The sequence below is a fragment of the Pempheris klunzingeri genome, chromosome 23 (genome assembly GCF_042242105.1).
Source record: "Pempheris klunzingeri isolate RE-2024b chromosome 23, fPemKlu1.hap1, whole genome shotgun sequence".
In the NCBI taxonomy this organism is placed as follows: domain Eukaryota; kingdom Metazoa; phylum Chordata; class Actinopteri; order Acropomatiformes; family Pempheridae; genus Pempheris; species Pempheris klunzingeri.
In genome coordinates this window covers 7,112,999-7,126,188 of record NC_092034.1, presented here as the reverse complement: position 1 = coordinate 7,126,188, position 13,190 = coordinate 7,112,999, and the positions used below count along the sequence as shown (strand labels likewise).

Genomic DNA, 13,190 nt, shown 5'->3' with positions numbered 1-13,190 from the left:
CCAAGTGTTGCACTGGACCAGCTCAGAGTAAATGAACCATGTCAAAGACCAGTCTTTCAGTTTCGATTACATCCCCCTGCTTCCCTTCCCTTCGTAGCTGCAGCAAACCGAGCCAAAACCACAGCTCAGAACATGCTATTATTCAAGCACCTGAGTTCAACCAGTCACTCGCGAGCCAAAATGGCTGTTCGTTGCCAGTGGCCAGTCGGATTGAATATTTGTAGTAGTTGCTACGAACACTGTTGCCGAGAGGAGAGAGGGAGAAAAAAAGGCAGGATGACTCCATGAGATGCTGTGAAGAAAAAGAGTAAAAGGTGAAACCAAAGCTAGATAATAAACAGGCTATAGGGCAAGGTGCCACAAATCAATACGTGAAACCATATTAAATGTCTGGAGCTCCTCAATCCACAGTAGAATTTGTCTGACTAAAGCCAGCATTACAGTCATCTCCACTTTATTTTGCAGTTTGCAACAGGGCGGGCCTACGGGATTATAAAGCACATCAGGATCTGTGGAGGATCTGACTATATACAGTTTGTTCTAGCAAAATAAGATAGATCTCAAAAAACTTTTTTATCTTAACACATAGTCTTAAAACCATATTTTGACTTTGAAGGAGCAAATTCTGCCACTGATGGTATGATCAAGCAAAGTATGATCACTTAGGGTTGCAACTAATGATTCTAGTGAAAAATAGCACAAAAATAAATCCACTATCATTTCCCAGAGGGTTTTTTTTCCCCACCAACAAGCTAAACCCCAAGACATTCAGTTTATTATCATATATGACGATAAAAGGCATAAAATCTTCACAATTAAGGGACAAGAGCCAGCCGGAATTCCTGCTTGATAAATGACTCACACAGTTATTTTTTTTTTTTTCCATCAATCAATTAATTGATTTACAAGTAATCATGTCAGCTTTAAATATTACCAAAATAAAGCCATCTGAGATTCTTGCAACACTGAACAAAAGGCCTCAGTTACTCTGTATGACATCAAATCATTAATTCAGGAGTAGATATAAGATGCACAAAAAACATATCAGAAATGTTTTTAAGAAAATGTAATAAAGCTGTGCTACGTAGAAAGATATCTGTCATCATCTGCCTCATGAGAACAAACTATACCAAGGATGTCACCGTGTTCATATGTCTATCTAATCCAGTGAGCAGAGGGAAGTACATACAAAGAAAGAGGCAAATTGAAAAATTAGCATTTTCAAAAAAAGGCTGGCTGGACTTCATATTTCAGTTGATTTGATAGCTGCTACCAGCGAGGCCGCTCGTAACTCCAGCTGCCCCGTGACCTTCATTCTTCAGCAGGCAGGCAGACTCTTCCAGCCTGACAAGAGTTATCGGGCTTTGCTAATAGCCTGCTCTCTGCCAGGTAAGGCCTCGTCGATACAGGGGCTTCTCCTGCCCCTGCGATTGCTTTGCTAATGAATATTTCTGCTTATTTGCATACATCTGCAGAGTTTAGAACAGGTCGTATGTGCAGGTCTGAGCTGAATGAGGCTGAAATGCACATTATTAGTCACGGCGGTGTCCGACAAATAGCTCCGTCAGTACAAAAGGGGTCTCGGTGCCTTACTCGAGGGTCACTACCGGTTACCGAGAGTCTAAAGGAGGCGTCACATCATCCAACTAGGCCACTCAAGCTTCTTGTGGGTTTTTAACAGTTGAAGATAAAGTATTGCTCTTGCCTTCAGGCTCCATCTGCCTCTGTATGCATGTGTGTAGAGAGTATATGTAATAACCAGACACACATACAAATATAATGAACTGCATTCCTTGGGTAAACACAGCAGCAAAGGCACACAAACACACACGCGCACACACACACACAGAGGATATTGAAACCCTCTCAGGCATGTCGCCGCGCGTGTGCCTGGCGTGCAGGATGATGGAGAGGCTGAACTGTGGAGGCCCCCGTTTGCTCTCCTCTCCAGCCCTCACAGGATACACAATCTCACACACACACACACACACACATTCCTACTGTACACCCACACACTTTATCACACCCTCACACATGCACACACGCATCCACACAGTGTGTGTACCCGCTGAGTACACATGCACAAACTTTCACACAGGTCCCCCCAGGCTTTGATGGATGGTCGGTGAGTGCTCTACCTACTGTTTCATACACATATAATCTCATTTGGGGGCCACATGGTGGGAGCCGCACCAAAACAGGGCTAATAGAAGCAGTCAAGCTGTCCTACTCCTCTCCTTCCCAAGTCAAGTCATATCCATTATAGTCTGCTGGTTAGCAAATATGCATGACTGCAGCCTGTTAATAAAAAGCTGTATATTTTGGACCAAAAAAAAAAAATGTTTCCAGGACGATTCTTAATGTGTCTTATGCAGTCAGGAGACCTCAGCTTCTTAATATTTTAGTAGTTTTCCAATACAAAAGAGGAAGGTCAAAGGGGGAAGTATGTGGGAAGTGAGACAGAACAGGTGCATGTCTGTCAGAACCTTAAAAAAAAAGCCACGTGTACCTGAACCCAGGGTGAAGGTTGTACCTATTAAACACGCTTCAATTACACCGTTGAACTTGTTAACTTTCCCCCCCCCCGTCAACGCCGTCATGTGGGCACACACACATCTACCCGCTGCCTTAATAAGTTCTGCATCTTTCTTCCTGTCTGTCTGGTAGACAACATGTCAGTAAAAGTGTCTCTTTTCTTCACCTGTCAACTCCTGTTAATAAACAAGTCCACTTTGCACTTAAGAGCCTTTCAGTTGGCTGCTAGAGCAAAAGGTGGCACTTACAGGTAAATTATGGATCAACACGTCTGGCTTTCATGGCTCTTATTCTCATTTTCACGAAGGCCGCGTGTGACAACATGGCTGATGCTGGAAGGGGTTTAAATCGCTGCCCCCCTGACGGGAGGGCGGGGGGGGGGGGCACGGACCCTGCTGGCAGTTCCCTTGACACCCTGGACCCATGTGAGCAAGACTGACAGGGAGCGATTCATCTGATTCATCGCAACGTTTCCTCCACGGCGAGAGGACGGACAGAGAGAGCGTGGCGCGCACACACACACACACACACACACACACACACACACACACACGCGAACACACACTAAACAGAAACTTTGCTCATCAGAGAATAGGAAAAAAAAAAAGCACAGATGCAAAGACCCCTCTGCCACCTGTTTGAATCAGCATCGAGTACAAATGGCCACTGACCTTTTCTGCAAAACAACAACAAAAAAACATCATATTATTACGGGACCAACTCTGCCAGACATGTTAGCAATTTTGATGAGGTACAGTGTCACAGTAAACAAAACACTATTGTTTTGCCTATTAGTCTCACAAACAGCAAGCCTCACGTCTGATCCGTGTTGTGATCCAGCTCGTCGACAGAGAACTATTCCCCAGGGTTGTACAGCAGTAGAGCTAAGTGATGTTCTCATTTAGTTGGTTCTAGCTTTTTCAGTCAATACAAGAGGACAGCTATGGAGAAAACAACAAGGCTAGCATAGCATATCATAGACCTTGGGAGCCTTGTAAAAGTCAATTTACTGTACAAACTCCTCCTAACAATTGCCGTGAAAAACAAGTCTGCAATATGGTGAGTATGCAATGATTGATAGTGCCACAGGAAAGGCAAATCTGCAAAAATGAATCGGCTTTATCCTGGTGAGCCCTATCTAATGCGATCGCTGCCGAGTATGAAATGAAATTCCATTTTCGATGACATCAAATTGAAAGAAGCGGCGAGAAGAAGGTGGCATCCCCGACACTGCCACTTACAATCAGCAGCGTGGAGAGCAATCAAGGTGGCATGTGGCTTAAATTTCTTGTCTGTTTCGTCCTTCGCCACCCCCCCACCCCCATCCCTTCAAGCCCCCCCACACACACACACTCCTTTTCTCTGTATTTTCTCATCTTAACATGACAAATGTTGCAAATGAGTCCGGGCTTCTTCAGCTTCTTCAATCATGAGTGTTACTTTCATGTGAAGACGGCCAAGCTCAGTGACGCATTTACTGTGCGTAGGGAAGAGAAGGGGGGGAGATAAGGAGGGAAGAAAAAGAAGACAAACAAATAGATATGAAACAATAGTTTGCATAGTTTTCCCTACATGGTAGGTAAAGGAGGCCTCAGTATTAACATATTATGCAGAGTAATATACTAGAAACCATAGCAACCAGCTATTGCAGTATTTCCCTGGCTTTCTCTCGCACTCCACACCATTTTCGCCGGCGTATCAGGTAAGTCTAATCCTTAGATTAGTAATTGCCTTAGAGCGAATGCATTCAAATCACCAAACCAAATTATACCAGAAAATGCTGCCCGCTGCAATTTCATGAGTATTACTGTGCACTCTTACTCCTTCCATTTTCCTCTCAGAACATAAACACAAAAGCCTGAGCAGCCATAGATTGAATTAAGCCGTAATAGATCCAAAACAATTTTGATAAAATTAGCCACAGTCGGCGGTACGCTGCACCACACAAAGGACGAGCGCTAATAATAATGTGGCAATAAACAAACCAGCTCATTGCACATAATCTCATTTCTCATTAAATACAAGATTTCCAGATTGTGTTTTTCTCACCTTCAGCACCCTTATCCTGGATTTTCATATAAAAAAAAAAAAAAACAGTTTTTATATTTTGTTTCCCCACTGTGATAATCAGCTGATTCCTTACATGGCTTTGCGACTGACTGTCCCAGAAAGTTCTTATTTTGGATTCCGATTTAACGATAATGAAGAAAAAGTTTAACAGGTCTCTTTATGGCGCAAATTGTAGAGAAGCAACAGCTGCGCTTTCTGCAAAAATAAGATGACCTGCATCAGCCAGCACAGAAGGTGGGGGGGGGACGACCAAACACGTTAAAGCTCCTGTGGAAACTATTACCAAGTAATTATCTTATTGAGCTGGATGAGGGACTGACTGTCACAACAGTTTCACAGATAAAATCGCAGGAATGCCATCGGGGGAGCTTGGTGCCTGCAAAACGCAAGTGATGAAGACTGCAGGAGAAAAACACACAAGGTTCAGACGCAGTGGCATTATTCTTTGATCCTGTTCTCCTTTGTTCATATGAAACTGAACATACATAAATTGCAGGGTCACTGGGGCTTTGAAAGTTTCAATTAGGCCAGTTATGGCTTTTCATATGTGTTCAGGCAGCTACATTTTATAGGTTAAAACAAATGAGGCCGGAGGCAAAGTAGTGCATTTCCATATTGGTTTCCTGATGTGTCTAGAGCCCAAGGGGTAATCATATCCTATGTTTTGGCTACAAACACCATTCAGGTGACCTCCATTTGCATGGTGATATTGTTTGTCCTATGTGAGTGCAGCAGGGTGAGGATTTAGCCTATGCAAATCAGATGCTCCGCGGCTGTATTCGGCTTCTGCTGGAGAGGTTGCAGCTGCGAGGAGGCACAGGAGGAACAGCTGGCCAGAGCACGGGAGGTGAACACTGGGGGCTGGTCTAAGGGCAATGTCCAGTTATGCTTGCTGCATCAGCCCCGAGGCAGGATAACCCGGTATGAGTGTGTAGACCGGGGGTTTGCCTGCCCTGAGGGGCTACACTGCGAGAGCATAGAATACAAGCTGCTGTGGCTCACCACTGATTAAAAGTGATCCACCTGGGCAAGAGTGGCGCTTTGAAGTGCAATGATAAAACAAAAGCTGATGGCTTGTGCTAATTCGATGGCTAAGTGATTCCTCACTACATTACGGTTGGACAGCATTATTTTCTGGCACTGGATAGAACAGAAGCTACTGCCAAAAGTAATAAAGTTAAGTGTTCTGTTGAGTGCACGCATTACTAATCAGCCTTAACATATAAAGATTGGACACAGCTATGGAAAGAGTTGATATACCAACTCACACAGCAAAAAAAACAGGAGAAAAATATGAAAAACATAAGTTGCAATCAATAGAATTACAGGAAGAGATGAAACGTGAGGTTGATGGCCCCCCTGTTCAAGCCCTCAACAGCTGCTGGTTGACACACTGGCTTCTCCCTCACATTTAGCTCAGCTTAATGACTGTTTAAATGTCTGATGGGCTGAAAAGAAAGGTTCGCCTCACCGATAAACTCCCTCAGTTGCCTGGTTACCTGCCCGAGCAGGTTGCCTGCGCAGTTATTGTAAGATTAGGTAGGCGAGGAGAGAGAAAGACGGAACCCGATACCTTGGAGATTGCAGTCAATGGTCAGCACTATTCTCTTCCTCCCCTCCCCGTCTTTCTATCTTTCTACCCGACCCCAAGTCCCTTGTGAAACAGTAGGGGCCATTCTCTATACTGCTAACAGGGCCGTCTTTCTTGTGCCTGTCTGTATCTCTTCCCACAGACGCAAGAAGAGAGGGAGTGGTAAAAGAGAAGGGTTTGTGGGTGAGGGCATGTATGTGGATGGTGTGTGTGAGTGTGTGAGAACACACACACACACACACACACAAAATTAAAAACATCCCATATCATCACATAAATCTAAGCCATATACAGCTTAAACAGATTCAACCTGATTTGAGGCCAAATGTGTAAAACAAAAAGGTCAAATTCAAATATAAACTCTGTTAAATGAATAAATCTTAAGATGTTGTGATAGTGATACCTTATTTTCTAAAAAATATAAAATGTAATATAAATGTAATGCTAATATCATTCATTGACATCATAATTTACCACCAGTCCAGATCTTCCACAAATAATTCCCTTAACTGAGGCACACAAGTGTCCCTGAGTGTTTTATTGTGTCTCTAGCTGTAGAGGCACTTATTTGAAAACAGAATATTTTTAGATGCAGCCTCCCTAAAATCAAGAGCGTGACCGCTTCACTACTTAATCTAATATAAAGGTGCCTGTTTAATGCCATAATTGGAGCACATGAACACACACCTTCTCTTCAATTAGCTCTCTTGTGCAGCCATTAAATTACACCCTATTCACCCCAACAGAATTTATCAACAGTGAGTATTTACTGAGCCCAAGGGATATAAAAGGTAATTTGACTACCTGCTAGCTATTGTATATTAAATACCGAACAGGCTACACCAAACAATAAACTTGCCCAGTAGACCACTGAACACTTTCTTCACTATTCTATTACAATTTAAGTATCCAATCTAGGAGCCTAAGAAAGTACTCTTATGGTTTGCCCATGATACTGTATTCTAACAAATGCACAGTTCATAAAAGTTACCGCAGCATTAATGTAGAGTAAATAAATAATTATATAAGTGGAGCATAGTGACACACAATACATGCTGCTGCCGCTGCAGCAAATAGAGTGCCCTTTTAATTATGCAGGAGACATCCGAAAGCAACAGCACTCCTCACACTCTGGGAAGCAGCTCAGTGAATACACCGTATTAGAAGCTGTTAGAGACAGAGCAGGGGAAGAGAAGGGGATAGAAGTAAAAGGGGAGTGAAATGATTTGAGAGGAGAAGTAGCAAGAGGGAGGAGAGAGGGATAAAGAGAGATGAGAGTGGAGATTTAAAAGGAAACCACGGCAAGAAAAAAAAGGCAAGGCGGAGAGCACCATTGTAAGGGGAATGATGTGGCGGGGGCCGAAAAAAAACTGAGCGAGAAAAAGGAGTATAGATGGAAAACAGGCGGCACGGGTCTACTGCACAAAGCCAAAGGAGAGTTTGAAGGAGAAATAGCAACAGTGGGTATGGAATGTAAAACATGAGCAAAGAGATATCTAGAGGAAAGAGGAAAACAAAACCAAAAAAATTGTGGAAAAAAAAGAAGCAATCCAGCCGCATTCTGAGAGAAACAGCACTCCAGAATTCTAAAGGAGTCGTGCTGACACCAAGTAAAAGAAAGATCAATAATTCATTAGACTGCCATAGAAAAGACATAAAACAATAGTCTTCTTTTTCCTGAAAACTCAAATCACCTGACTTCAGTATGTATTAACTTTGTTTCTTGTCGTTGTTGCACATAACGGTTCAAAAACAGCCAAGATATATAAAGACTGGCGTGATAAAAGCACACATTTCCTGGAATTTCAATATCACATCATGCCACCTACACCTTTTTCCAGAAAGAAAGGACTGACTGAGAGGAAGAAAGGAAAAAACAGAAGGGGAGGTAAGACTAGCTGGAGGGTGGATGAGAGTGGAGGAGAAGAGACGCGGGTAGAAGATGGCAGACATTTATATATGAGGGAAAAGATAAGGGAGTAAGAGAAGCTGAAGCACAATACAGGAGGTGATATAAAAATGTCCAGCTCCACTGCCAGGGCAGTGAATTAATGCAGGCTCTGAAGTGAAGAAGAATGTGAATATGACCTCCTGGCCAGATGTTCCTACTTGTGCCGAGGCTGTAAAACTGACGCACAAACCTAACAAAGCCATGTTTGTGCTGCATTCACCCTACATCTACCTTTCTCTCTTATCCTCTTTTGTTTTTTTTTTCTCCCTTTCACAAGAAGACAAGGCAGCCTTGTCGCAGACAGAGGGCAGGGCAGGGCTTGACATGGCTAAGGGGAGTGTTCCCTGCCCCTGCCTCGCTCCCCTCTGGGATAAAATAACTGCAAACCAAACCCTTATGTGAGCTGTCTACAACATTCTGACACATATTTGCCAAGGTTAGTGGTTGTGACACCCCTGACAGAAGCAGCCTCAGCACATGCCGTGATAAAAGTAAAAAAGTTGGCCATGTTTGGTCGACGGGTAACAATACCCCTTCCTAAGCTAATCTAAACCTTTCTCTTCCCTTTCAATATTACATGTGAATGGCACTCCAAACCAAAACAGATCAATACTGCTAACTTGACACACATTAGCACCATAAAGGCAACAAGACTACTGAGACTAGCCCTGTCAGAAAGCATTATGGTAGAGAGAACACTAAGAGGAAGAAACAGAAGACATTTAAGAGTGGTGGAGGGGGAAAAAAAGAACATGGAGACGTTTCTTCTTACCTGTTTGTTGTACTTGTTGATGGTTTGACTGCTGTATTCAGAGCAGTGGTCAGATCCAAGGGAAATGTTATCTCCGGTGCCAACAAAGGTATTGGCAGGGGGCAGGTCCTGAACTGCCTGGTGCTTTTTACCAGCTGTTGGCGACTGCGGGTGAAGCTGGACGGTAGGGAGTGGTGAACTGGACTTGTAGTGCCGGGCCAGATCTGGGCTCCCCGGCCCTCCGTTGACTGAACGGTAGCGGCCCATGCCAGGACTGTCGGACAACTTCTCGTTGACACCATCGTAGCGCTGCCCGTTGGGTTTGGAGGCCTCTACAGTGACGATACTGCTGTAGAGCGGCTGTTTGGACTTCTGTTTCTTCTTGTCTTTCTTGGGCTTTTTGGACTTATCGTGCTGCTGTGGTGTGAAGAAGTCTTCGTGATCCTTCTTGCCGGCCTCGTAGCCATTCTTGTTCTTGGGACGGCAGTAACGGGCCATGACAACAACTAGAATAATGAGTATGACTGTCATGATGCCTGAAACTACTCCAATTACAATGCTTAACCGCTGTTTGCTCAGGTCATAGTTGGGGTCACCGGCAATGTTGGTGTTGAGAGACGTGCTGAGGCTCTTTGCCACCTGGGCCTCCACAACTGTAGAGTTGGAGAGAGTCTCATTTACGTACACGTGAACTAGTGTGGTGGTGCTCTGTGAAGGCTGGCCACTGTCATTCACCTGGACCACTAGTCTGTGTAGGCCATAGTGCTTCTGCTCCAACTTCCCCACCAGTGAAATGACTCCAGTGCCGCCATCAATCTCAAACAGCCTGAAGGGGTTTCCCCCAATGATGCTGTAATTTAGATCCGCGTTGATGCCAGTGTCTGTATCAGTGGCTATGACTGTTCTGACTACTGTTCTGATGTTGCTGGAGGGAGGGAGGAGAGTGTACGAGCTGTTTATTGGGAAAGTGACTGTTGGTGCATTGTCATTTTCATCCATGACAAAGAGTGAGACTGTGGCGGTGGCGGATCTTGGAGGGTCACCACCATCCACGGCTTTCACACGGAAAGTGTAAGTCGTTTTCTGCTCACGGTCAAAGGACAGGGTGGAGAAAATAGTTCCAGTGTCATTCTCAATAGAAAAGATGTCCTCCTCTTCCTCAATGAAAAGGCTCATATCTGCATTTTGGTCTTTGTCTGCGTCAATGACAGTAACCATGCCAACTGGGCTGTTTGGCTCAAGGTTCTCTTTGACATAGAAGGTGAACACGTCCTGCATGAACTTTGGTTCGTTGTCATTCTTATCGGCCACAAGGACAACCACTGTTGCAGAGCCCTGAAGGGTGTTTATGCCCTTATCTTTGGCTATCACTTTGAATTCGTAGCGCTCTGTTTGCTCTCTATCCAGAATGGTGTTTACTCGGATGTCTCCGCTGTCTGCATCGATAGAGAAAATCCCATTTACTGATGAGTCTAGGGAATAGGCTATTTCAGCATTCTTCCCACTATCTGCGTCAATGGCTACCACTGTTGTCATCCTCTCGCCGGGGGCATTGTTTTCTGGAAACGACACCTCTACAACATTCTGGCTGAAGACAGGAGGGTTGTCATTAGTGTCGCCCACTTTGACGATAAGAGAGTTATTACTTGCCAGGCTGGGGCTTCCGGAGTCCACAGCCACTATGACCACATTGTATTCCTGTGTGGCCTCATAGTCCAGCGGTGCAGACGTATGGAGGAAATACTTCTTTTTATTCTGTTCACCTTCCATCTCACTGGCTGGTTTGAGCTGAAATGGCACATCCCCTACCACTGTGCAGGTTACAATGCCATTTTCCCCCTGGTCTCGGTCCGACACCTGAACTAAGGCAATGGGTGTGTCCACCACCACATCCTCAGCCACATTGGCTACCCCGTCTTTTAGGAAGATGCGTCCAATTTTCCGTATTTCTATAGCAGGAACGTTGTCATTTTCATCCTTGATGTTCAACACCACTGTAGCCTTGTCCATTTTCGGTGGCTGGCCTCGGTCACGGGCCATTACTGTGAACCTCAGTTGGCTCACTTCTTCACGGTCAATGCGGTGCAACACACTCAGCCACCCTGTGCTCTCATCCAACCTCAGTAGCCTCCTTACTGACTCTGTGGCTGCCCCAAACACATACTCTATTTGACCATTAACCCCCACGTCTGCGTCAGTCGCTTTAAGCTGTAGTATGGGGGCACCAGGGGAGCTGTTTTCTGGCAGGTCAGCTTCATACACACTCTTCTCAAACCGAGGGCTGTTGTCATTCACATCGGTGATCATCACCCTAAGGATGGCCTGAGAGGAGCGAGGGGGATCTCCTCCATCCCTAACGCGCAGCGTGAGCTCATAAGAGTCTCTCTGTTCCCTATCAAGGGCCCCTTTAATGATGAGTTGAGGCTGCTTCTCTCCATCAGTAGTGTCAGCAACTTGCAGTTCAAAGACGCTGCTCCTGCTTGCACCTTCCTCAAATCTCCTCTTCCCCGAGTACGAATCCCCAGAAGAGCCCAAGCGCCTTGAGTTGTCCCCATTGTCCTGGATAAGCTCATATCTCTCTATTCCATTTCTGCCAAAATCTCTGTCTGTGGCTGTGGGCAGCAGATAAAGGGTTCCAATGGGTCTGTTTTCCTCCACAGACAGTGTAAGGACAGGCGAAGGGAAAGACGGGGTGTTATCATTTATATCTAATATGATGACTTTTCCCTCAAAAAGGTCGACCCAGCTCTGGGCCGGTCCGATCACTGACACTTCAAAATCTATAAAACACTCATTTTCATCAAATATCATTTGGCACTGCTGTAATTTTTCACGGTCTATGCGCCTCTCATTGGTGGTGAGCTCACCTGTTATGTTGTCTATTTTGAAGAAATCAGAGCCTGATTCCAGCGTGAATGTCACCTCGCCGGACCCGGCAACAATGCCCAGGTCGGCGGCTACGTTCCCTACTCTGACATCGGCGGGTCCCTCCTCAGCCAAACGGTACCGGAGCACTTGCTTTGCAGCGGGCTGATGCACGAGCTGCAGGATGAGCATGCAATAGTACAAATAGTCCACTGCACCAGTAGTCCTCATTGTTCCCCCCTGAAAAAATGTCCACTTAGATTTGAAAAAAAAAATGTCTGGGGGTTAAAAAAAAAAAAAAAAAAAAGAATTTAATCACTACAGGAGAGTCCGAATACGGAAAAGCACTGTGGTTTTCATTAAGAGCACAGCCCTCTGTTGCGGGATGCGTGAGACTTCATCCTCCGGACGACTTCCTACATCGCTCCTGCTGCAGTGAAAAGCAGCAAGTGCACGGGGCTATCGTCTCTTCTCTGCTTTTACTCCTCCGGCGGCGCTGGATATTAGTTGCTCTTTCCTTGTTTCAGCGAGAATAAAATATTATATCACAAAAAAAAAAACACAGCTGATAGGCTCCGTGCGCTCCAGGCGGTGCCACAAATATCTGACTTTCATGCGCGTAAAAACCAAAATGTTACTGTCCGAGCATTAAATCACCAGAAAGTAAATTGAGTCCACATCCCGCTGTTTTACTCACAGTTTGTGCTTCAAATCTCCCTTGTGGGTGAGGCTGCAATATCCCTCTGTCCGATGATATGTCCAACATATGTCAGATGATCATTTAAATGCCCGCGCAGTTTCCAAACTCATCACACGGCGAGTGTTTGGCTGCGCCGGAGCCCGTCAACTCTCCGATCTAGAGGATTGTGAATATGCAGGAGATTACCTGTCCGGTCGCCTACTCTCTGCTCTCCTTCTCCAAGTCACTCGCGGTCTGCATACGGTACAGTTCTCTCTCCTTTTCCGAGTCAACTCCACACAACGCGCAACGGAGAATTCAAGATTGTGTTGGAAAGCAAAAGAAAAAAAAGAACCGAATCAAAAACGTACATCCGACGCAGTTTTTTTTTTTTTTTTTTTTTAGGAAACGTTGGTTGAATTCCTCTGTGTGTGTCCAGCACATTCAGCCTGTTCCCTCACCTGCAGACGCGCCGCATGTGTTGGCAGCCCCTATCTGCAGCACTGTGAGAGGGATTCACAAATGATATTGCAGTCTTCCTCTCCCCCTTCTCCCTCTCTCTCTCTCTCTCTCTCTCTCTCACCCTCTCTCTCTCTCTCTCTCCCTTCGCTTTCTACCCCCCTCCCGGTTTCCTCTCCCCCAGCAGCGCACGTAAATAGGGTCGGACTTGGTCTTGATCGCCGGCTCCAGACGCCAGCTGACAATATTTGACGGAAAGGGACAGAGGAGGAAGATGCCTTAATGTTGT

At 45.3% G+C, this 13,190-nt stretch overlaps 1 protein-coding gene across 1 annotated transcript in view; it reads right to left on the bottom strand.

Moving 5' to 3' along the window:
- Positions 1-11,994, bottom strand: part of pcdh7b (protocadherin 7b) — a 102,117-nt gene extending 90,123 nt beyond the window's left edge. The window contains exon 1 of the mRNA XM_070855214.1: positions 8,920-11,994. Coding sequence (XP_070711315.1) covers positions 8,920-11,994 — 3,075 coding nt within the window. The remainder of the gene's footprint in view (positions 1-8,919) is intronic.
- Positions 11,995-13,190: the final 1,196 nt, after the last annotated feature.